This window comes from Lissotriton vulgaris, chromosome 7 (assembly GCF_964263255.1).
Source record: "Lissotriton vulgaris chromosome 7, aLisVul1.2, whole genome shotgun sequence".
In the NCBI taxonomy this organism is placed as follows: Eukaryota; Metazoa; Chordata; class Amphibia; order Caudata; family Salamandridae; genus Lissotriton; species Lissotriton vulgaris.
In genome coordinates, this window is record NC_141695.1 from 436,369,496 (window position 1) to 436,393,258 (window position 23,763).

The 23,763-nt window shown below is 43.3% G+C and overlaps 1 protein-coding gene across 1 annotated transcript in view; it reads right to left on the reverse strand.

Annotated features, from left to right (window-relative positions):
* Positions 1-756: 756 nt before the first annotated feature.
* The window catches only part of LOC147701801 (sacsin-like), a 196,811-nt gene continuing 173,804 nt past the window's right edge, over positions 757-23,763 (reverse strand). Inside the window, 2 exon segments of the mRNA XM_086929370.1 lie at positions 757-8,596; positions 8,599-13,848. Of these exon segments, the coding sequence (XP_086785496.1) occupies positions 2,862-8,596; positions 8,599-13,848 (10,985 nt within the window). The 3' untranslated portion in view covers positions 757-2,861.

Consider the following 23,763-nt stretch of genomic DNA (forward strand, 5'->3'; position numbering starts at 1 on the left):
CACCCAGCTTTTCCCAAAAAAGTAACCCACAAGTTAGTGGTATCACCTACTTCCTCCCCGTCTTACAAGCTTACAATATCTTCCTAGCACATACCATGACCCTCCTAGTGACCCACTGCCACCCAAGCAGATACTCACCCTAAGACAACTTCACATACCCTCCCGCACACCTTCAACCATGAACATTATTTGGATTTTTTTTTTTAATAAGGTGTCCACATGTCGAAAAGTGCTCAAGAAACTAACATCCAAGAAGTGCTAACAAATTAATCCATAATCAGGTATTTAATCTTTTCTGAAAGGTTAAATAGTCAAGGTGGAGATGGAGAGGGAGAGCATTCCATACGCTGGCTGCCAGCACCACAAAAGCTTCTACCTCAGACTAGATCTTTCAGGCACTCTCAAAGGATACAATGGCTCAAAAGTGTCGAGTCCATGAGGCTGGGGATGCGGAAATGTTTGGTGCAATAGCTTCTTGCCTCTTCCGTGCCTTCTCCACCACCACACACAGCACCTCAATGGACTGCTCCATTAGCAACCATGTGGATTCTCCAAGTCACGTTCCTGCTCCTTCCTTCAGCACATACAATGCCCATCAGAGACCCACACTCTGACTAAAGCACAGGCCCAGACCCTACGTACCACACTGCACAAATCTATCATGATGGGGAACTAACCAGGGCACATCCACAAGTCAAGAAAAATTAACAGAAAAGAGTCCTTATTTTAATTTCCATTTTATTTATTTCTGAAACTGGGCAAATGACATTAGCAAACATCACAGTGGTGTTACCTTCAAGAACTGAAACTGCCCATTTCACAAAATTCAAGTATTACAAGAAAGAACAAATATTCGTTTAAGTAAATAGATTTATACATTTCAAGAGAAACATTGTAAAATGAGCCCATTTGTGACTGTGTGCTGGACCAGGAGCCCTGTGATGCCAGCACTCTTCGCCTGCTCCGCAGAACCCTATCTGCCAGCTTAGAGCGTGAGGCAGAGACTGGCCAAGCACTGTATACATACTTCATTAGAATACATCATTGCAGTAGGTCAATTTCATGGAAAATAAGATTATGAAATGTGTCGTACAAGAAAGCAAAGATTGCTTTCGTTTACTGGAGACTTATTTTTCATCCTGTGAAAACATATAGGAGCTGGAGACAAAAAGTCTATCTTGAAAAAATATGTGATGAGGTGACTATCATACATAAAATCCCATGACAACAGCCTGGATACCATTATGGCCAAATAGTCTGGAATGCATTAATGTAGTCATGAAAATACCCAGAGAAAAGACCCTCGTAAAATGGGGAGTAGAGAGTTGCATTAACTTTTTTTCATTTTTTGAACTGCTTCAGTGCTTGTTCTAATAATATCTCCCATTGACCGGTCCAAACAACCACCAGGATTACTGATGGCCAAAGCATGCACCCAGTGACAGGGAATGTAAAGGGAGGAGGGCACGGACAGAAGATGTAAAAGAGCTGGTTTAAGTTGGGATCAAGACCACCCTTTCTCTTCCCCTCTGAAACTGAGAGACTGACACCACCCAGGTGAGAAATGTGAACTGTTGAGGAAAAACGTGACCATGTCTAATACAGGGTTACAGAAGAACCTTTGTTTTTCTTCTGTGTCAAACTAGGACAAAATGGGCTATAGGAAAGTTTGAGATAGATTTTGGGAATGGTCACCCTCCCCGAATGCTTTGAGACAGCACAGTCTATGAACAGCCTGTGAACCATGAAGCCCCACAATCCAGCCCAGCACTACAACCAATGACTCTCTTTGGACTTCACCATCAATGATCAACACTGACCTACATGTTTGTAAACTGTGGCACGTTTGTCAGTTCCAGCACCTTTATTCCAGCTGAAACAGCCTAGAAGAGCTGCGGTCTTAGACAACAGAGAGGCACATCGCTTATCAGCAAGGAAATTAACATCTTGAAAAAAATTCAGGGTGCATTTTTAGAGGCAAGCGCACATTCGTCACAATACATATATCACCACACGCACTGTGGACTGCCTAGTCACAGTGCTGCAGGACATCAATGCTTATAGTATTGAGAAATTGCCTCAAGGCTCAATTATTTACATTAGTTTGCATTGTGAGCCTCATTCCAAGAACGGACTCCCAGCAATGGAGCAAATAAGAGCACAAGTGTAATGCCTCATTGAATAGATTTTCTCGTGTATTTCAGAGAAGATCAAAGAATCTTGATTCTTTTGCTCTTTCTAATAGTCCTAAACCTGCAGAAATAGATTTCACACAGACATCATTGTACAGTTTAGGGTTTTGTACCTAGGCAGAGAACAAATGCAAGCTAGGGTCATCCTGATAAGTCTAAATTGGAGAGCACGGACTGCAACTATCGGTAGCCTAGGGCAGTACCTGCTTCCTCTGGTTAGCCCTATGCTAGATCTAGCACTGTCATTTCCCACTCTGGTTTTGGGGTGATGTGGATTAGGGGGCGGGGGGGGGGTCGGGGGGTTGAGAGTCAAACGCAGGACCATAAAAACCCTGTTTACTCTACTCCTTGCCATTCTCTTAATGCATAAGTGCAAAGAGGAATGCTGTTGAAGAGCAAAATGTGGAAAAAGGGGTTGTGGGAGAAAAAGAACCGCAATGAAAATGGGTGAATGAGGCAGGCATGTTACCAGGAATTCCCCAAGCAACTCTGGAATGCAAATGGGATGTTATAAAACTACCTGAAACCTAGCTCAAGCTAAAAGTGATGGGGCAACAGATGTTGTGGCTGCAGCACCCACAAGGACTCTATACTTGTGGCTAGAATGCACGTAACAATATATTTTAAAATGCCCCCTAAGGACAGCATAAAATACTCCATTCACACTTCTCATAGCTGGATATATTCATTGATTTTGTGGAGTATATCTCTGGCCAGCTCTAAAGCTTTCTCCTGTCCTGTTGAGAAGATGTCATTAGGTATGCCAGGTGACTGATGATAATTTGGATACTGTGTCTTTTTATTATCCACTCCAAGTCCTTCTAGCTCCAGGACCATGCCCTGTACTTCCTTAAGACTGATGCTAAAAGAAGAGATTTTGCAAGCCAAATCCCAGATGGGAGCATCTGTATCAAAACCACCAGGTTTCTTGCACAGAACCGCAATCAAAGCTTTCTGTATTGCCTGGTGAATCTTGTATAGCACCCATTCAGGACTGCCACGGTCAACGTCATGGAAAGCAGCTCTGAGATCACACTCTGCTTGCCGGAACCACCTGCTAACTTCACTCAGTCTTGGCTTTCTTTGCTGCCTGTCATGGTAGCCCCAAAAATCATATTCACAGTTAGATTTTCTTGTAAAGTTTTCATGATGCTGACGGTGCCGTGATGCCTCGCCATCCCATTTACTCCAGAATTTAGGAAAGCCTCTAGGATGTTTGTATTCATTTCTAGAGTGGCTTGAGCTACTGTAACCTCTGTTCGGACTGCTGAAACATCTGCCCAAGCCATTGTAACTCCTGTCATCTTCTAGGTCTCTTATTCTCTGCTGAAGATATTTGCAGACTTCATCAGCTAACTGTTCTTGCCCAATATTCTTGTCTGGATGGTACCAAAGATAAAGCCTTCGAATGGACTGTGTCTTCTCCTTCTTTGACAGTTTGTATATCTCAAGGAGTTTCTCATCTATCTCTCTTTTTATGTCTTTCAAGGATTTCTCAAACCACCTGCTTTGATTTTCCTTTTGGTCTTGTAGGTTCTCCACCGTCAGCAGTTCTCTGCAGTTGTTCTTGCTGATGAGACATCTCTTGAACTGATACAGATCTAGAGCGCTGACGTCCATAATACGATCCGGTCCAAGATCAATCCTGAACATCTCCACTTCGGTGTCACCACTAATCCTTGAATCTATTTTCTCCAGGATGATTGCGTAGACGTAGACACCTTCTTCATCAGGATCCATGTAACCTACAAATTCACCCACATTAAATTTGTTGACAATGATCATTTCTAGAGAGTCATGCCACTCACCAGGAATGTTCTCACCTGGACTTGGCATAGAAAAGCTGGTCTGGCTTGCAGAATTTCTTGTCAGAATAGAGTGATCTTTCATGACATTGCTTATGTCTTGAGGGTTTTTACAAGAGAGCATTTCAACAAGGATCAACGTTGACTCACAGCTGAGCACATTCATCATTAACCCATTAATCTCCTTTGCCAGAGATGTTATTATCTTTACAGTTTCATGAAAAGAAGTTCCTTTCTTGTGCACCAGATAAACTTGGCACTCTCTGTCCAATTTCTTCAGGATGAACACATCTTTGAACAAAGATGTGTCTGGTAGAGACTCCAAACCTTTAAAAAGAATTGTCTGTATTTTCTCGCAGCAAATAATCTCTAATTTTCTGAAAACAGCTTTGCATTCTTTAACAGCCTGCCCTGCAGACGTTTCTCCGTTGTTTTGAGCTCTCAGCAGGCTCACAAGGGCTTCCTCGAAGATACTGGATGAGAAAAGGCCATGTAATTGTCCTTTCAACTCACAGTCATCACCAAGACTGCATGGGATCCACGAGTGAAGGTTTTCAGACGTAACTTGTGAGAGCAGTTTAGGCCGAATATCCTCTGGAAGCTGTTGGAGGAGTTTCTCCATTTCATATTGATCATTAAAAAGACTGCATGTCTCAATGTGCACCAGGAACTTGAAGGAACCCTCTAGAGAACTGATGGCCCTCCTGGAATTGCAATTGTTATAAACCAACTTGGCTGAATCATAGAGTCTCCCGTCTGAAGCAGGGAGGTAAAGGGATTTTAGACTTTGAAGTTCATCGTTAGGTGAACTTTGTTTTATCAGCAAGAACAGTTTTTCAGTGGCTTTAAGAAGAGCTGTCCTCTGGTTGCCATGAGGGGATTCCTTCTCTTTGGTTTCCTCATAGATTGTAGCAAGCACCCTGGTATAGTGGAACACGCTTGGCTCTGCCTCTACCCCAATACTCTCGAACAGCACCCTGTACCTAGTCAACTGAGAAGGCACATTGAAAAGGTACGGCTTAAATAAAAGGTGTTCAGGCAATGAAAATAGTACCTGACTAGGTTCCACCAGTGTACTGTCTTCCAATAAAATCACTGGTAAACTAGTGAGAGGAGTGGGATCAAATGGAAGATGTTTTTGGAGAAAAAGATAGGATTCTTCTAGAACTTGATGTCGTTTTTGAACAAGTTCAAAGTTTTTGAATGGTGTTTGACACACATTCTTTATGTTCTCCAGTACTGACTCCAGGGGTGGGTCGAAAAAGACCCCAAATGACTTAAGTAGCTTTTCTTGACTCTCAGTGAAGCGGGGCATTCTGCTGTCCTTTGAGGACTCATATTTTGTTTCCAATAAAGCCGCAGACGTCCACACTAGCATTTCAACACATTCATATGAATTCACAATTGAATCTTTAAGAGGAATCAGATGGGTATTATTTGCATATGCTGGGTGTATTTTTTGCAAATCAGTATTAATGTTAACCGCAGATACAAATTTGATAGTAGAGACGTTTTCAATGAAGTCCTTTGTGAGATTGTCCACTTCCAACTGAAGCATGTGTGAAAACAATACTTTTATCTTAGGCTCCAGTGATTTCACCGAAATACCTCGTTGTGCTTCTCGTTCAACTTCAGTTGCAAATGCAATGAAGTCCTGGTCCGATGCTTCATGCCTCATGCCAACACCAAGCAGTATTTCCTTAATGCTACTAAATGTGTGTCCTACCCGAACGAAAAATTCTTCTGGGATAAACCTTGTCTGCAGCTGAAAAGTTTTAAATATTGAACAGTCAGGGTCATAATAGTAAGATGCCTGCTGAAGCGTTCCTTGGCCATCTCTAATGAACTGGACTGATCTAAGTGAAGAGAAAATGTTTTGCTCTTTAGCTTTAAATGCTTCCGGATATTGATGCTTTAGATTCAGTAGGAGGTTTGGAATTTTTAGTAGATGATCTTCACACATGTTTGGGAGCAGGGGGAGTAGAAAAAATACAAGAAATTGTAAATCATCAAATGTTTGAATGTTCATGTCCTCAGCCAAAACTGTATGGCGATAGCAATTGTGTAAAAAAACGGTCTGTGAATCTATCTGGTAGAGCTCTCTGTAGACTTCATTCTGTTCCTTTGAGAGCTTTGTATCAAGGATGTACCTCTTCTGATAGACATTCAGGGACAGATGCTTTCCATCCATAGTTTTAAACAAGGGTAGATACTGGAGACGGTCAAAAAAACAGTTCTTATTTTTGACTTTAGGTAACCCATCTACAAGGAATTTCAGTAACGTTTTTATCTCCCAGATAGTTAACTTGTGCCAGTGAAGGATGTTGTTTCTGGCCCATAGCATCTCCAGTACAGAGAAGCAGTCATTAGTCTGTAATAAACAAGGTTTGATGCGGTGGTATCTTATCTTAAAAGGAATTATGGATGTACTTAGCTTAGGAAAACCTAACTTGGAAAGACCTTTGGCCAGATCATCATCCTGCAATTCATAGAAAATGATCTTGAGGCTACCAAGAGGCAATAGAAATATGCCATTTTCATATTCAAATGACACAGGTACAATTGCACAGTCACTTAAAAGAGCAACCAATTCTTGAAACATTAATTTGGTGCTTTCAATATTTTCAGAGTTTTTGTAAATCGTGGTCTCAAAAAACGTCCAGACATCCTTCATCCAGGCTACATCACTTTCAGGTAATTCATGGTGAGCAATGTCATTCTTTGCTGAGACTTTCAAACTTAGTCTTAGATAGTCTTTGATGAAACACGTTGATTCTTGAATTGTGAAATCTTTCAAGAAGCCTGCTTCCAGAAGTAAAAGAGCATTCTCAACATCAACAGCATCATGGCTGACAAAATTGTGCTTTTGTGCTGGAAATAAGAATGAAAATAGAGTAAGGTACTTAGGCTCAGCCTCACAGAACCTTCTCAGTTTTCCATCAAGCGTCACAAGAAGAGGAAGGTCATTCAAACAATCACCAATCTTTTTCTTTTCAACCTTAAGACAAAAGTTCAACAGAGTCCGACAGCAGGATTCACTTTGAAGAAGGGTGTCAGAGATTGGATGAGGTAAGCTGATCCCTTCTGGGTAAAGACTTTGGACCTTTAAGTATTCGCAGACTGTTTCAGGATGCAGAGCTATAACCAGTACCTGCGCCTTTTTAAACTCCTCAAAGATGCTCTGGAGAGACTCAAAGGGAAGCACTACTTTCATGTTTATGTTCTGAAGAGCATATTCCAATTCTGCAGTTAGCTTTCCTAAAATAAAGTGGGGTTCTTCTGTTATCACTTGATTGACACCTGCCCATTCAACAATCACAATATGTTCTGTAAATGTGTGAGTTTGTTTAGTTTCCTTCTTATAGACAGGAATGAGAGTACTTCGCTTTTCAAAGATTGTACAGTACACGCGATTAACCATATTCTGCAACAGTGGGGGGGTTTTATCAGACATGCGGGGGAAAAAACGTAACAGTTTTGCATTAAGAGAAGATTCACATTCATGAAAGTTTTTAAACCTCAAATGTCCTGCTGTGTTTTTGGAAAATGATTTACACAAGTGTTCCAGGAGGTCACTATATAGTGGGGCAAGAAGATACGTTAGGAGCAGAAAGTTCCATTCTGTTTTTGCACTCCCACCATCTTCTCCGCAGATGTCCCTACGGGCTGAGTCCAATATGAAATTTCCATTAATATGAACAGGCAGGCCTGTCTCCACTGGTAGCGGTAGAGTGCAAAATGTCCTACCTGGTACTAAGTCGTTAATGCATGCTGCCACAGCCCCATGTGCTATACGGTAGGACTTCAAGCTCTCACAGACTCTACGTATATCAGACAATTTATCATCATCATTAACTCCAATCTGCTTGGCTACAACCCATTTAGCAGCTAATTGAGACCAGCTACAATGTATGTCCACAGTGTAAAACACCTGGTGTGCTGAGGTCTCAAGCATGGTAAATTCTGCCTCCGCAAGCTCATTGAATTTGTTCTGGAAATCCATATGGTGCTGCTCATTAATACTGCTCATTTTTGCATCAAGTGAAAGAATGTTCTTTAGCCGATCATCTTCCTGTGTAATTTTTGAGAATTTGATGCTCTGAATGTTATTTAGAAAAAGTATAAAGTTGCTTGCATTCTTCTTCAGTTCCCCCCATAGAGCCTCGATGTCCCGAGTAGATACTGTCTGATCAGAGATTTCAGATTTATGTACAATCTCAGCTGTCCTTAGTGGCAGGCGAAAGAGCGTCCCCTGTTCCAGATTAAACTTGGCAGGAAGGAAAGTATCATACACATCCTGAAATGTATTTTTAAACTCTGAGTTGACAGCCATCTTTGCACCAGGAGAGCTATGGTGTGAGGTATTCAAGAACAGAAGGTTGGGGTCAAATATACACAATGTACTGTCACCCGTCACAAAAGATGGGCAGTCTGTCAACTGATAAACCGCATTAAACCCAAGCCCATACTTCCCAGTCTTGTCCAGTCTATCACCTTTCCCACCTTTACCTAGTTGTTGAATCCCTTCAATATCTTCATTAGTAAAGACTTTATTGTTATAGATACAAAGGGCTGGGCCTTGCAATGGGTTCCACTCTACCCAAAAGTACGTAACGTAGGATGTGTCCGCCTGTCCCATACAAAATGGATCTCTGTGGCACCAGAGTCATCTGCATTCTGAATAAGCTCCTTAAGAATATCGGTTCTGGAGGAATATTCACTGATAATATTCCTGATACGCCTTGTAAGGTCTTCTTTGGCCCCAAAGTCTGACACCCAGCGGGATAACTCAGAAATTTTCAGGTTCTGCAGAGTTTTGTGAATTTTTGTCAGTACCTTGAACCGCAATGCCACAGACCGAGGGATCAACTCATGACAGAAGAGCATATCGCTCTCGCAAGGTAACCAAGGAGTGTCATTGTAGTGAAGCCTGTCTGCAGGGCGCAAGATTCCATCTTGATCGGGAAGGAGCATGTACTGCGCTTGATGATCGCAACTAACAGCAGTTTCATCTCTAGTTCTTTCAAATATCACATTGATGAGTTTCATTGTTAAATGCAATTCATTTTTAGGTAACTGATTTCCTTCATGCTCTCTAGCAATGCTCTGAAGAACAGCAATGTAGTCTTCAACTGTAAAACTGTCTCGGACGCCTAGACACTTCCACAATAGATCAAATTTATGATATTCCTTGGGCAACTGATACAGGTAGGGAGCTGCTTCAAATGATATACTGCCGGCAACTGAACTCAAATGTACAAACTGATGACCTATAAGAACAAAGGGAAAGTTAAAAGCTCTAGTTTTCATCTCATTCATCGTCCCTGGCTCATCCCGTATGGCTTTATTCAAATAGGTATAGCACTTTCTGGCAATCTCTGAAAGTTCTTGCTTTGACAGTTCATTTGACATTCTAGGAACTATTGCTAGCTGCAACATCACCGTCTGAATTGATGGAAGACGGTTCAGTCCCAAAAACTCCATGATCTCTTTACAGAATTTAAAATCCTTCCCAACATGTTTTTTACTAAGGACTGGTTCGCTAAGGTTAACCAAACTGAAATGCTTGTAATGGAAAATCTCCATGGGCTTCTTGAGTACAATATCATCCACATTCTGCATATTGCTGCAGGGAGGAAGAATAGCAGGCAGAAAGGCAATGTTCTTAAATAGAACGTGGTCAGTGTTATTGGAGGTTTGTGCTACAAGGTCCCGGAGCAGCTCCAGTATATGGAGTACGTGTCTGCATGCCTTTTGTCTATCATGCTTCCAGACTGCTGAGATGTTTCGGGCTCGTTCCATCAATTGCATCATGGGGAGGCGGTCTTTTAACATTCCGAGAAGTTCAAGGCGGGACAACCGTTCAAGTTTCAGATAGGTTTCAGGTGTTCCCTGAGGAAAGCGTTCATCTTCCTTCCCAAACAGGGAAGCTACTTTACCCTCTGGGTGAACTAGATTGCCAATGATCTGTAGGTTTCCATAAGGGGTCGTCGGAATGCAGGGGACAGACATTAGCAATCGATCTAGTTCCTTATTGTTCATATCAATGGCATGTGTAATAAGGGCATCCCTTGCTTCTAAGGCTATATCACCTAAGTTGTTGAATATAATCTCTCTGTAAAACCTTTCCCAGTTGTAAGTATTTCTAAGCAAGGCTTCACCACAACCACTTGCAATGAAACCATATTTGACCCACGCTGGTAGCCGGATAGCCACAAATGGTTTGGGGAGCATTTCAGAGAATACCTGTGCTGCAGTCGCACCAATGTACCTGTTTTCCACAATTTCTGAGCTTAAGAAACATGCATGCTCAATCGTGCACCATTCATTCCCATTGTTAAACACTGTAAGAAACCCACAATCAAGCCCCTGGGCTACTGCTCTGTAGAAAGCTTCGACAGCTGCAACAATTAAGGATTTAATTTTTCTAATATCAGGCCAAAATGTGTAGTAATTGTAGCCTTCTAATAAACCATTCTGACACATGTTCTGGAGCTGGGCTAGAGCTCTTGCCCAAGCCACCAGAACTGCATCACAAAGAAGCTTCCTGTTCCACTCACCCTTTTCAGTTGTGTCCCATAAGCTTTTCCTGTTGGACATGACAGCAAAGGCTCCATTCAGGTGAAATGGGAGACCAGAGTAAATTGAAAGAGGCAGAAAACAAAAAACCTGGCCAATAAAGTCATCCAAATCAGGTGTCCATTTCCCAGTGTCTATGTTCCTTTTTAATGGCAGGGCTAGCCCGGCCACTGGGAGCGAAAACCTGATTTTATTCTGCCTGTTCTGTTGAAATGTTTTTAAAGACTCCCCAATGCCGAAGCTGGAGTGCAGTAGATAATGTTTTTCATAAGTTCTTGACTTTTGCATCGTTGTGACACAGATGATTGTCGATTCAGTGACATCAACAACATTGTTTTTGGGCAGTACAGCGGAGATAGCCTTCTGCTCATTCTGAAGTAAGAAGTCATCAGTAATGCTCAACTTCTGAGCCTGCTCCCTGCATAGTTCCAGCTGCAAAACAGTGTCATGAGGTGATAATTCAGGAGGAAGAAATCCAAGACTTATGTCCTGCACTCCTTTTAGGAAGATTATGAGGTTTTGGGAAGACTCTTGAAATATATTTACAAGTACTTTAATCTCTTGTTCACCAAATCTTTGATCACAAATCTTGGAGCTTTTTGCATCTTCCTCTGTTCTGAAAGGCAAACGAATAAGTGTTCCATTGTAGTCGAGTGTTCCCTTCAGATCGCAGCCAAAAACATGCTCATATGGGTGAAACTGATCAGAAAATAACTGAAGTACTTGAGGATGCTTCTGAAGGTTTAGTTTGATACCAGGATTAGCTTCATTTTGAATGTGTTTCGTGAGATGATTTGCATTGGGATCAAACATAAGTATACTACTACCACTGAGTATAGATGGCACATCGGTTACACGATACACTGTATTGAATCCAAGTCCAAATTTTCCAATCTTCTCAACCTGGAGCTCTTTAGTAGCTGCTCCAACCCGGGTGATATTACAGAAGTCTTCATCACTGAACTTGCTGTTATTATATGACCACAATGCAGGCCCATGGCAAGATGCCATTTCTGGGTCTATGAGACTGTTTCGAAACAAAAGATTTAGTCTCATGTCCACTAAGAATTTACAGATAGTGGCACCTGCATCGTCAGCGTTCTGTATCAACTCCTTGAAAAGATCCACCTCTTCGCTGTATTCTCTGAGGATGTTCTTTATTCTGAGTGTGATCGGTTCAGAGGGTCCACAGGGTTCAAAATACTCTGGCTTTAGTATCTTGGTGCTGAGTAATGGGACTTTAAGAAAGGCGGCTGTGGTCAATGTGATATCTTCATGAACAATGTTATAATCCAGATCATGTCCAATGTCATTCAGATGTTCCTTCGGCATATCACAGAACAAGACAGTAGACAAGGGCCTTAAGGTAAAAACTCCTCTCCCTGAATGCACTGGAATTGGAAGGTCGTCTGCACCGTGAAGGCCTCTTCTCTTCATCCAGTCCAAAACAGATATAACAAGTTTTAATTCAACATTGGTGCCACAACCTGAACTCCTGACATGTATGTCCTTCATAATTTTCTGAAGCATACTAGTCATCTCATCGTCGGTCATTGTCTCACGAACTCCACACTGCTGGAAGAGCCTTTTGTAGATCAGGAAATCATGGGACACCTTCTTGATCTGGGAGCTCAGATCTAGATCTTCTGGATAGGACATAAGGATCTCCGATGGGGCAGAAAAGCCCTCACCATTCCAGATCCTCATACTGTCCAACATGTTCCGGAACTCACCTACTTTGTCTTGCACATGCCTGTAAATATTGTGCAATTTCATGAGCAATGAGTAGTAATCTACTGTCTGGTAATGAAGGCTAAGGGCTGTGAGGTTTTCTATTACTTTCTTGGGAGGTGGTGATTCATTCAAGGCAAGACTACTACTTGCTTGTTCATTGAATTCATCAGTGATGGGCATAGAGAACTCCACAAGAGAAGAGTGCTTCTTATTTCTCATGTCTATAGGTTTGCAAAATGTTACCTTAGCATTAGAAGCGAGCCACGGTACCCACGGTATGCTACACAAGGACTGCATATTCTTGATATCAGAGCTTGCAAGCACCTGGGTATCATTGCAAACTTTGACAAGTGCTCTTGCCTGCCTCTCTAGAACCCAAAGATCTTTTATTCCCTGGTTTCTGTTTACCTCATCTGCAATCCGTAGAACATCTCCCAGGGAGATGTCCTGAATACTATCTTTCAGCCCAAGAACTCTCAGAGACTTCAATGTTAGTGGTTCCTGAAAGCTGCTAGGAGGAAACCTACAGGACTCCAATAAATCCTGAAATGTTACAATTTCGGGGTCAAAAAGAGCAGATGGCTTGACCATCTCCCCATTACAAGGTATGAAGGGCAGGCTTTCACAAATTTTCTTGAGCTCATTACTCTGACTGAACAATACATCACCATTTCTCAGGATCCACAGCATGATGCCTTCTGCTTCACTTTTGTGATGGACATACTGTCTGTTTTTTATAGCCACAGCAGACCGTATAGCAACATCAGCAGCGCTCAAGAAGGGTACCCTAATCTGCTGCAGTAGCCGCCGATCATTTTCACTTCTGCAGGTAAGCAGTGTTTCTGGCAGTACAAGGTCACTGGGAATAGCTGGGACAGTGCATTTATCTACAGCTTGGGCATTACTTGCTGGAACCAGGTCCGACCCTGTGGACTGCAGGGAGTGCATCTTGCTGAAGATGGGCAACTGAGACATAACTTTGCACTCCTCAGTGCTCAAACTGGTTGCCAGTGAGAGCAAGTCACTGAACATTAGCTTCTGTGCCACTGTCATTGCTGTCAGCTTTCGGATTACTGTGGCCACACCTATATTTGAACAGGCCTTTAGGATATTGTTGGATGTGGGTGCAAGAACATAGTCCGAAAGATTCTTGTGCCAAACCTGCGAGTCCCATTGGCGTATTACTGTGCAGCCAATTGTTTCTAATATATTAACCATATTTTCTGTCAGGCTGGGTCCATCTTTGTTTAGGACGAAAAGACAAGATTTCTGCCTCAGCCTTACCAGCTTGAGTGTCTGGGCCCCATGATCCAATGAGCTCATGGGCACCAGGGGATAGCCTTCAAATGGTGATAGGACATCAGCATCCTGCTGAAGGAAATTCCAAAATACATGTAGCCATTCTCTAGGAGGCTGAAGTGAGTCATCCAAGTGCCAGGACACCTCATCCAATCCACTCGTCCAGCTTGCTGGTAAGGCCTTGAGTAAGTTCTTCTCGATCACCTTCGTATCCAGGCTCACAAGATTTCTGAAGATCTCTGCAGAAGACAAAAGATAGTTTGTAAGCAAATAGTTCTACCTAATATCGTTGTGAACATCAAGTGATTCTGTGAGCTAGAAAAGTTCACAAATATAGAAACACATGATTTTAAGGCTTGAAAGCATGCACAGCCTAAATGGGGGAAGGAAGGAACTTAACAAAGGAAGTCATAATACTTGTAGATGAAATTTCTTCTGTATATGTTGTTGTTGCCCTTGGCCATATTGGTGTAGTCACTATGTTTATTTACCTGGTCTTTGAGCATCCAGGCAGGTGTACAGCTGGGTTATCCCCCCCTCAAAATATTTACTGGCCTGTGCACATTTGCCAGAAAATTCCATCTCTCTATCTGCGGTCCCATTGAATACTTCTATCCTTTCCCTCAAGAGTACCTTCCTTTCAGCAGTGTTACAATTGACCTGTATTTCTTATTCAGCTGCAATTTTCTCCTACTTGTCTAATTGGTCCCTTAGCGCTTTCTGCATTCCTTATTGTTTGGATATAGCTGCCATCTTATACATGCTTTGAGGCTACTCACTGAGTGACAAAGGGAGACACAGTTCGCAAATATGTTGAAGAAGTATACGCATGGGTGTCTCAGTATGCTACCTTAACTAATTTTCCCTTTTAGTCTTTGCAATAGCATTATGCAACAATGCTGGTGACTAATACAACAGTGCATAAGGCAAATTAGTCATCTCTACCATCCAGTTCATCATCTGTCTGGAGCAAAGGTAGACGTATATCTTCAAAAGGGAGTTATGTACTGCATAATAGTAAGTGTATGTATGGTCATTTGGGTGTGTCTCTCCAGACATCAATTGAGCCTAGTGTTTCCATGTAGTATTGCAGGGCATCTTTTGAAATGTTAGTTTTGTCAGATGCTACATTTAACCTATCTATTGCACATTCCAACCCTATGTGTTCTGATTCCCCAAATATGTTATGTTATAGACCAAATATAAAGAGCCAGGTACACTCAAGGGATAATAGTGCTATCAAGTCAGGAGGAGCACCGAGTTAAAAATGTATCTAATTATCAAAACCCTGCTTAAAAAGTCAGGTCTTTAAAGCTTTCCTGAATGTTGCCAATTCAGTGAAAGAATGAATCTCCAATGGGGGAGCATTGTATGCCTATGGCACTAAGGTAAAGAATCTGCGTCCCTACCCTCTAATCCCCCCCACCCCAGTCCTTATTTTCCTAAATCTGGGCACCACCAAGAAATTAGCAGAGGAAGAACAGAGAGTTCTCCCAGGAACATATCAGAGTAGTCGATCTCTTAAACAATCTGGGGCGAATCCCTTTCATGCTTTGAAAATTAGGCAGCGATTTTTTAATTTAATAATTTGCCGTCTAATCGGTAGCCAATAGTAGCGCTATATTGCTCCCTCTGCATGAGAATTGTGAGAGTGTTCAGTGCGTGTGTGGAGGAGGTTTGATAAACGATGGTTGTGTGACAAGCTGCCTCCTAAAATCTACTTTTAATAAAGAGCCTTCCTATTTTAAGTTGAGCCTAGGCAGAGTGCAAGCGCTGTTTTGGAGATATGCTGTATTTCACTCTATGGGCTTTCATCATGCCCATTGCTTTTCATTAGTTCCTTCGTGTGGCTTTTAAAATTCATTTCTTTTCATTGGTAAAACGAGGCTATTTGTCCTACCTTTGGGTGTTTTTTACTTTCATGGCTACTGCCCATTTTACATGTCCCCCTACTCCTTGGTTCATGTATGGTTTGTTTGGCACATTCTACATAAATAAATAAATAAAACGATATTGCGCACGCTGCAACGCCATATGGCGATGCAGCGCGCGCAATGTAATTTGTTTTTTTCATTTATTTATGTACTTACCTCCGTTCGGCCGTATGCCGGAAATAACTACCCCCCATCCTGCCCCTCCCCCACAGCTCTCCCTCTAGGAACCACTACTGAGTGCTGGTAATGCAGAAATGGACCAGCCTTTCAGAAGTATGTCCTCCACCTCTTTAATAAGGAATTTGAAGCTTTGCAAACCAGTGTCATATAGCTACTTCTTTTCTACATACTGTGTTAAGTTAGCATGAGTTTATTAAATGTTTGCACGCCGTTTTTTATTCTTGCTTCACTTTTGCACACGACATATAATTGTTGTTTTAGCTTTCAACCCAGAAGAGCTTCGTGATTTACTAGAGAAATAATATGTTATTGCTCTGATATCAGTTTTGTTCTGCACTCTGTCTGCACACCGAGTGCTGAAGGCTACACGGATAACTTAACCCAGTGTTGCAAGGTCTGATCTTCGCACCCTTATAGACATAATACACATGCTGCTGCCAAAATCTGGCTCTAGGCGAGTTTTATATTGTGATGCTGAACGCACAAAAACACACTTGATATGTTTCGCATGCATAGAGCTGGTGGAAGGTGATGTGATTGTCCTGCCACTGAGATTTTAAGGTATGGGCCCGCCCTGCTAAAACCCAAATGAGACCTTCATAGATATAATATACTATGCTAAATAGGGAGAGTGTGAATTAGACATTATTAATTTCTATTCATTTCAGCATATTAGTATGCTGTCACCATTCGCCTTTTATGGACTGATAACTATGCTGATAACTTTGTTGCTTATAATAGGTTTGCTATTATTATACAAGATACTGCGTTTGAGAACCTTGCATTAGTAAATAAATATTTCAAACAAGCACGTGTCCTCTTTTACTCCACGTTCTGGTTTGTGATTATATAACGAAAGAGTGTTCATGTGTTCCACGATTCCTGAGGTACTCTAAGTTCATGTTCTGGTCTGTCTAAGCATTGGGAGTTTGTTATGACCAATGAAACACTGTAGCTAGCTTGGTAAGGGGATTTTGGGTACCGAGGTGAGTTTTGGGCCATCCTAATTCACCGAGGTTCCAGCTCTCTATGCACAGTTCTGTAGGAGAACGGAATTCCCGCTACACCAGTACATGTGCTTGAAAGCTGTGCTCTCAGCAACGTGGTTGGCAGGTTATGCTATCATATAATGTATTGTAGTAGGCTCTCCGCACTGGTCAGGGTTTGTGTGAAGTCACTCGAAATTGTTGCTATTGTTCTTTCATGTGAACCACGGAGAGTATATTGCATTTTCAAGAACCTATCCAAACAGAAAGGTCAAATAAAAAAAATAATGACATGTGATAGCTTTGCTATTTGTGTTTTTAGGGCTCGCACTGCGACGCAATTGCGAAAGCGATTGTCGCAGTGGAGTCCTATTATAATCATTCTGGCTTTCAAGGACTAACAAGGTTTGGGACAACAGACTGGCACACGCACGCACGCACGCAGCCTGCCAGAATCGGATCAGGTTGCGCGCTCCAATTCCGGCAGGCTCTTCAGTCACCATGGATCACGCATGCACACAGAGACACACATACACGAGTGCACACACACACACACATCACACCTCCCCAGCCCCCCCCCCCTCCCCCCGCCGGCGCCCACGCCACACGAGCGCACACACACAGACAATCCACCCCCCTCGTCCACACACATGCGCCCACCCCATCTTGCTGCATTTCACACCACACCCTGCTGCCGTTCCACCCACAGCTTCGCCGTCTTACCGGTAGACAACGTGTATTTTCACCGGCATGGCTACAGGACAGTATCACCGAGTACTCAACTTGTGCTTCTAAAATATGCCAACCCCAAATGTACCTAACCTAAGTTTAGTACGAGGGAAGAAGTAAGTTAGGTGTATCATAGGTTTAGTCTGTTTTGGCCAGGAATCTAACCAAGAGCTCTCTCAGGGTCTAATCATCTCCGTACCTTGGTTTTAGAATGAAGGAGGTCTGGTATCTCTGTCTTGGGACTCTATTTCCCCAACACCCCGCGAGGGGAGCTTGGAAACACTGGAGCTGGATTCTCCGCGAGAGAAAGGCCGCCTCTCTGTCAGTGCGTCAGCTGGAGGGTCGGCTTCCTTCGGCACTTGCTGTAGCTAGCTGCGTCAGGCAAGTAGATAGTCGAGCTGCTCTGGACCACCGTGTGCTTGCTAGGGCAAGTGTAGGCATATTTATACCTTGAAGGTACCTAGTTTGACGTAAAGTCGACCATAATAACGTCACCAAAGAACCCCAAGGGAATGGTAGGTCTTTGAAAACGCCATGATTTTTAGGACAAATCAATATTAAAGTAAGGGGATGTCCCTGACTGCTGAAGCAGAATTTTCCAAGAAATCGTTGTGGCTTTTTGGAACTAGTGGAAGTAGCCATGCCTGTATTTGGACTGGGTGGGTTATGTCTAAATATGGGCAGGATTTCTATGCCTGTCTAAGGGCAATGTGAATTGTACCTATATAAGGGCATGAATCGGTAAATTACGCTTGATTCTAAAATGCTTCACAACAATCTAAAGTGATTTTATAAAGGTACCTCATTTGTAAATAAATGGCTAAATGCTTATACGGTCCCAAAGGAAAGACCTATTGGCTATGCCACTGCTTGTTATAAAGAAGTCTGCTTTTTTTCACTGGTGTCGAGGAGCCATATGGAGCCATATGGATTGGGACGAGTGTGCCGTGTCTGTCCTGTTCTGGTTATTGGCAGTTGGTGTGTAATGTTCCCAAGTGGTGCCAGCGCGACCAAAGGAGACATCTGTAGCCAGCTATTGTCAGAGCAGGAGCCTTCCTGGTGAGTGCCTGATTTGTGGGGTATGTTGATGGTAAACGTCCTTCAGACCGAAGCCGGAATACCGATGTGCCTTTACAGCACCAGCAAAAGAACCAACGCATCTTTAGTACGCATTAGTTCAGCAGGTAAGTCACTATAACAACTTGCCTTAGGGGGGCACATTGGTGGAATGGTGTTAGGAGGATTTAAAGTCTTATAACGACTTGCCTGCTGAACGAAAGCGTACCAAATATGCATTTGTTCTAATGACCGTGCTCTAAAGGTACAGCTTGATTCCAGCATGTGGAATACTGTGACACATTCATGTTGATACTTCTCTGAGGCCCATTTGAAAGTGGAAACAAGGGGGGCTCATGGCACCAGACAGCAGTGCATGAGCTGCCTTGTGTATCAAGAAAATACTGCAGATTGGACATTTTTTGCCAAACCCACTTTAAGCGGACTGGTTCCTGTGACAGCAATGCATCTCCAAGGTAACGCAGATTGCTTACTCTGTACTGAGAAGACGCAAGTTCCAACCTCTGCTCAGCCATCGGATGATGGCAAATGGTGGTGCAAAAAAATTAAAAAAAACAACCTTAAAACAAAATTTAATGGAATTCTAAGAAGTGCGCAAAGGGTAATAGTGGCGGAAAATTTCGTGTGATTTAGAGAGTTTTGCTTTGCAACCTTATCTGTGGAAAATTGACTGAGGGCACCACCACGTTTCCTATTTGTAATATGGAAGGAATTAGTGCACCAACACCATTCCTGGGTACTACAGGAGACCCTACTCTTAGATGGGAGGGATGGAATGAAGGCCTTGAGGCATATGTTGAAGTGACTGGTGGAGACAACTATACAGCTTCAAGTTGGCACTATTGAACCATTACCTAGGTGCATAAGACATCTCGTTTTGAAACACAGATATGACATTGATGAATATGAACACAGCACTAAAACCGCTTCACCTAAATTTTGGCAAAAGAAGAAATGAGGTTGTAGAGAGGTTTAAGTTCATGAAAAGAAGCCAGACTCCAGGAAAATTTGTAGAGAACTTTGTGGCTGTGATGAGACGTCTTGCAACTACAGTTTTACTATTATTTTTTTCTTAACACAACATGCTACGGGATCAAGAGGTACAAATAGTCAACTGCAGGAAAGTTCAAGATCTACCAGCAAGCATGGGAGGGCCAGAAGTTTGACAAATTGCATTGCGAACGATCGGGATGCAAAGAATTTCATCCTTCAAGTATGGGACATACGAAAAATGAAAGAGTAATCCTTTCTGTGAAATCATGGCTAATAGGATGAAAGTGCAAGTAATGGCGGACTCAGGTGCCTGCACACCCTAAATTTCCTAAACACCAATTGAATCCTTCGAATAGATTAGTGGCTTATAAAAATAAACAATAGATTTGGCAGGGTATATAAATGCAACCTTAGAGTTTCAAGGGTTAGGACAGTCTCATAAGTACATTTTGCCAGAGATGGGTCCGGTTTGTTGGGATGGCTGCAGCAAAAAGATTTGTTGATACATCTTGATCCCAATCATCCTGACTCTGTGTTGAGGGCAATGTCAGAAATAAGAAATGCAGCTGGTAAATCTTGGGGAGAGTGACTTTTCACAGGTATTCAGTGATGACCCGGGTCTCTTGAAAGGGTTCATCCATAATATAATGTTGAAAAGTAATGCACAAGCAAAGTGAGGAGTATTTCCTATGTTTTGAGAGACTTCTTGAAGACGTTACAAAGCGGGTGATATCATAGAGGAAATAGAATCGTCAGAAGGCTGGCTCCAGTAGTGAGAGCAAAGAGAGCTAATGGGGATATTCGCTTGGGCGTGGATTTGCATGCTTTGCGTTCTGCAATCTGAGTTGGCAATAATCTTTTCGACCTTAGATTATAGTCATCGTACCACCAGATTTCTCTACATCCAGATTTCAGGCACCTACCATCTTTAATTTCACCTGAAGGGGCATACAGGTTTAAACCCAAGCCCTTTGTGTATTGAGAGATGCAGAGAATAAATATTCCACGATTGAAAAAGAGTCTTTAGCGTGTTGGTGGGGCAGAAGCAATTTCATCAAGTTTGTATGGGGACCCAGATGAACTGTGCACACTGATCACAGTCCGTGATGGATGTGTTTACCAAGGAAGGGTCAAGTAGAGTTTCTGAAAGAATTGCATGGTGGATTTTGAGATTATTGGAGTACAATTTTTCTCTCCAATATGTTCCTGGGGAAAAAAAAGGTCTATCGTGATTAGCAGTGCATGATGTGCAGGAAAACGAGATGGAGGGTGATCGAATATGCTACTTACCAGTATGCATCTGTTCTTGGCATGTAGGGCTGCTGACATTCATATCTGTGCATAGATCGCCGCCTAGTGTTGGGTCCGGATGATTGCACATTGTTGTCCTGGAAGAGTCTTCGAAGTATCACGAGATAGGTGGCTCCTCCTCTGGACTACAGTGCACATGGGCATCCCCTCCATCCTCAGATTGTTTTTCGCCATTTTGGCAGAGAGGGAGTGTAATACAGTGAGAGATGTCCATGCTACATAGTAATTCTGAATGGTACAGCTGCTACAGGGGCCGGGGAGGAGGGTGGGCGATATGAATGTCAGCAGCCCTACATGCCAAGAACAGATGCATACTGGTAAGTAGCATATTCGGTTCGAGGCATGTGGGCTGCTGAATTCATATCTGTGCATAGATTACCTAGCAGTCCCTCCTGTTAGCGGTGGCTGCCCGTGCCAGCTGCAGCAGTCTGAAAAAGAGTTTTGAGAACAGCCTGTCCTACAGCTACCTGCTGTTTAGAATGCACATCTACACAGTATTGTTTCGTAAATGTATGTGTGGTGGACCATGTGGCTGCCTTACATATCTCTTCTAAAGGAATATTCCCCAGGAAAGCCATGGACGCTCCTAATTTACGTGTGGAGTGTGCTCGTGGTGGAATGGTTAGGGTGCGTTTAGCCTTAGCATAGCAAATCTGTATACACTTAACAATCCACCTGGCTATCCCTGCCTTGGAAATGGGGTTGCCTTTGTGTTGTGGAGAAAATGCAACAAAAAGCGGTTTTGTTTTTCTGAAATCCTTTGTTCTGTCTATATAGTACATAAGAGCCCTTTTGACATCTAATGTGTCTAGGGATCTCTCTGCAACATTTTCTGGATTAGGAAAGAAAACTGGCAGTTCTATGGTCTGGTTCATGTGGAACTGCGAAATCACCTTAGGCATGAATGTAGGGTTGGTGCGCAGTACAACTATTTGCGTGGACTTGTATGAACGGCTCTTGAATGGTTAGGGCCTGGAGTTCACCAACTCTTAGTAGTGAGGTAATGGCCACCAGGAAAGCCACTTTCCAGGTTAGAAACTGAATCTCACAAGAGTGTAGAGGTTCAAAAGGTGGTCCCATCAGTCTGGTGAGGACCACATTGAGGTTCCAGACTGGTGAAGGTGGGTGTCTGGGAGGGATCACTCTTTTGAGTCCTTCCAGAAAAGCCTTAATGGCAGGCACTCTCAATAGTGAGAGGTGCTGCCTGTTTTGAAGATAAGCTGCTAATGTGGATAAATGTATACGAATGGAACTGTACGCCAGATTACATCTGTATAAGTGCAAAAAATAACAGATAATGTTTTGAATAGATGCATCCATTGGGTTAATGTCATTGTTGTTACAATATATGACAAAGCTTTTCCATTTAGACGCATAGCATGCCCTGCTTGTGGGCAGTCTTGCCTCCTTGATGATATTCATACATTCTGGCGGCAAGTTGAGGTAGCCAAATTCTAAGACCTCAGGAGCCAGATCGCAAGGTTGAGCTGTTACGGATCTGGATGCTGAATGTCGCCATGGCTCTGCGTCAAAAGCCTGGGTGTGAGGTGCAGCCTTTGATGCGGTACCACGGATAGTTCTAGAAACGTGGTGTACCATGGTTGGCGTGCCCACATTGGAGCAACCAGGATGAGTGTCATCGAGTGTTGCCTCAGTTTGCGTGCCACTAGCAGTATTAGAGGTGCTGGGGGAAAAGCATATGCAAATTTGCCTGACCAGTTCATCCATATCGCATTGCCCTGCGACTGTGGATGTGGGAACCTGCTGGCGAAGCTTTGGCATTTTGCGTTTTGCCTTGTGGCGAACAGGTCTATCTGTGGATGACCCCACTGCTGGAAGTACAGTTGGAGTACTGATGGGTGTATCTCCCACTCGTGCATCTGGTGGTTGTGCCTGCTGAGCAGATCCACCATCTGGTTGTCTTTGCCAGGGAGGTGTTCCGCCATGAGGAAGATGTTCCTTTGAATGGCCCACTTCCACATGCTTTGAGCCAGATGAGACAACTGTGGAGAGTGTGTTCCTCCCTGCTTTTGTATGTACATGGCAGTCAAGTTGTCCGTCCGGATCAACACGACATTTGCACAAGTGTACTTTGAAAGCCTTCATTGCCATGAAGATTGCCATCAATTCCAGAAGGTTGATGTGCATCCTCTTTTGCTGTGCTGTCCATAGTCCCTGCACCGTGTAATGGAGTACATGAGCTCCCCATCCTTGGAGAGATGCGTCCGTTGTCAGTATTATTTGTGGTACAGTCTCTTGGAACGGTCGGCCCTTGCAAAGGTTTCGTGGGTTCCGCCAATGCAGAGAGTTGTATGCCCGACCGCTCACCAACACTAGGTCTTTCCATTGTCCTTGAGCCTGATTCCACTGTCGTGCTAAGCACTCCTGAAGCGGGCGCATATGTAGTCTCGCGTGCGGGACTATGAAGATGCAGGAGGCCATCATGCCTATCAATTGCATGAACACTCTTGCTGGAAGTGAGTGTTGGGGTCTGAGCTTCTGTATCAGCAATTGCATGCTGTTTATCCTCGCTGAATTTGGCTGAGCTTTGGCTGCCAGAGTGTTTATTGTCACTCCCCGGTACTGTCGCACGTGGGTGGGCTGAAGATGTGACTTTGGATAATTCAGCGAAAATCCCAGACTGTGAAGAAGATGAATGGTGTGGGACATGTGGCTGGCACACTGCTGGGCCGTCTTTGCTTGAATAAGCCAGTCGTCCAGATAAGGGTAGACATGAATGCGCTGTCTCCTTAGGTGTGCTGCTACCATCGCCAGGCACTTTGCGTGTCGGGATCTAGTCAGACGCGCCTGCATGGAACTACAGTTACCGGCGGTCCTGGGCGCGGAACTACATTACCCAGAGTTCCCGGCGGCTTCCGGATATCTGCCGGCCGCCCAGGAACGCCGGTGCCAGTGATTCTTTGTTGGTCTCGAGGACGCGGCT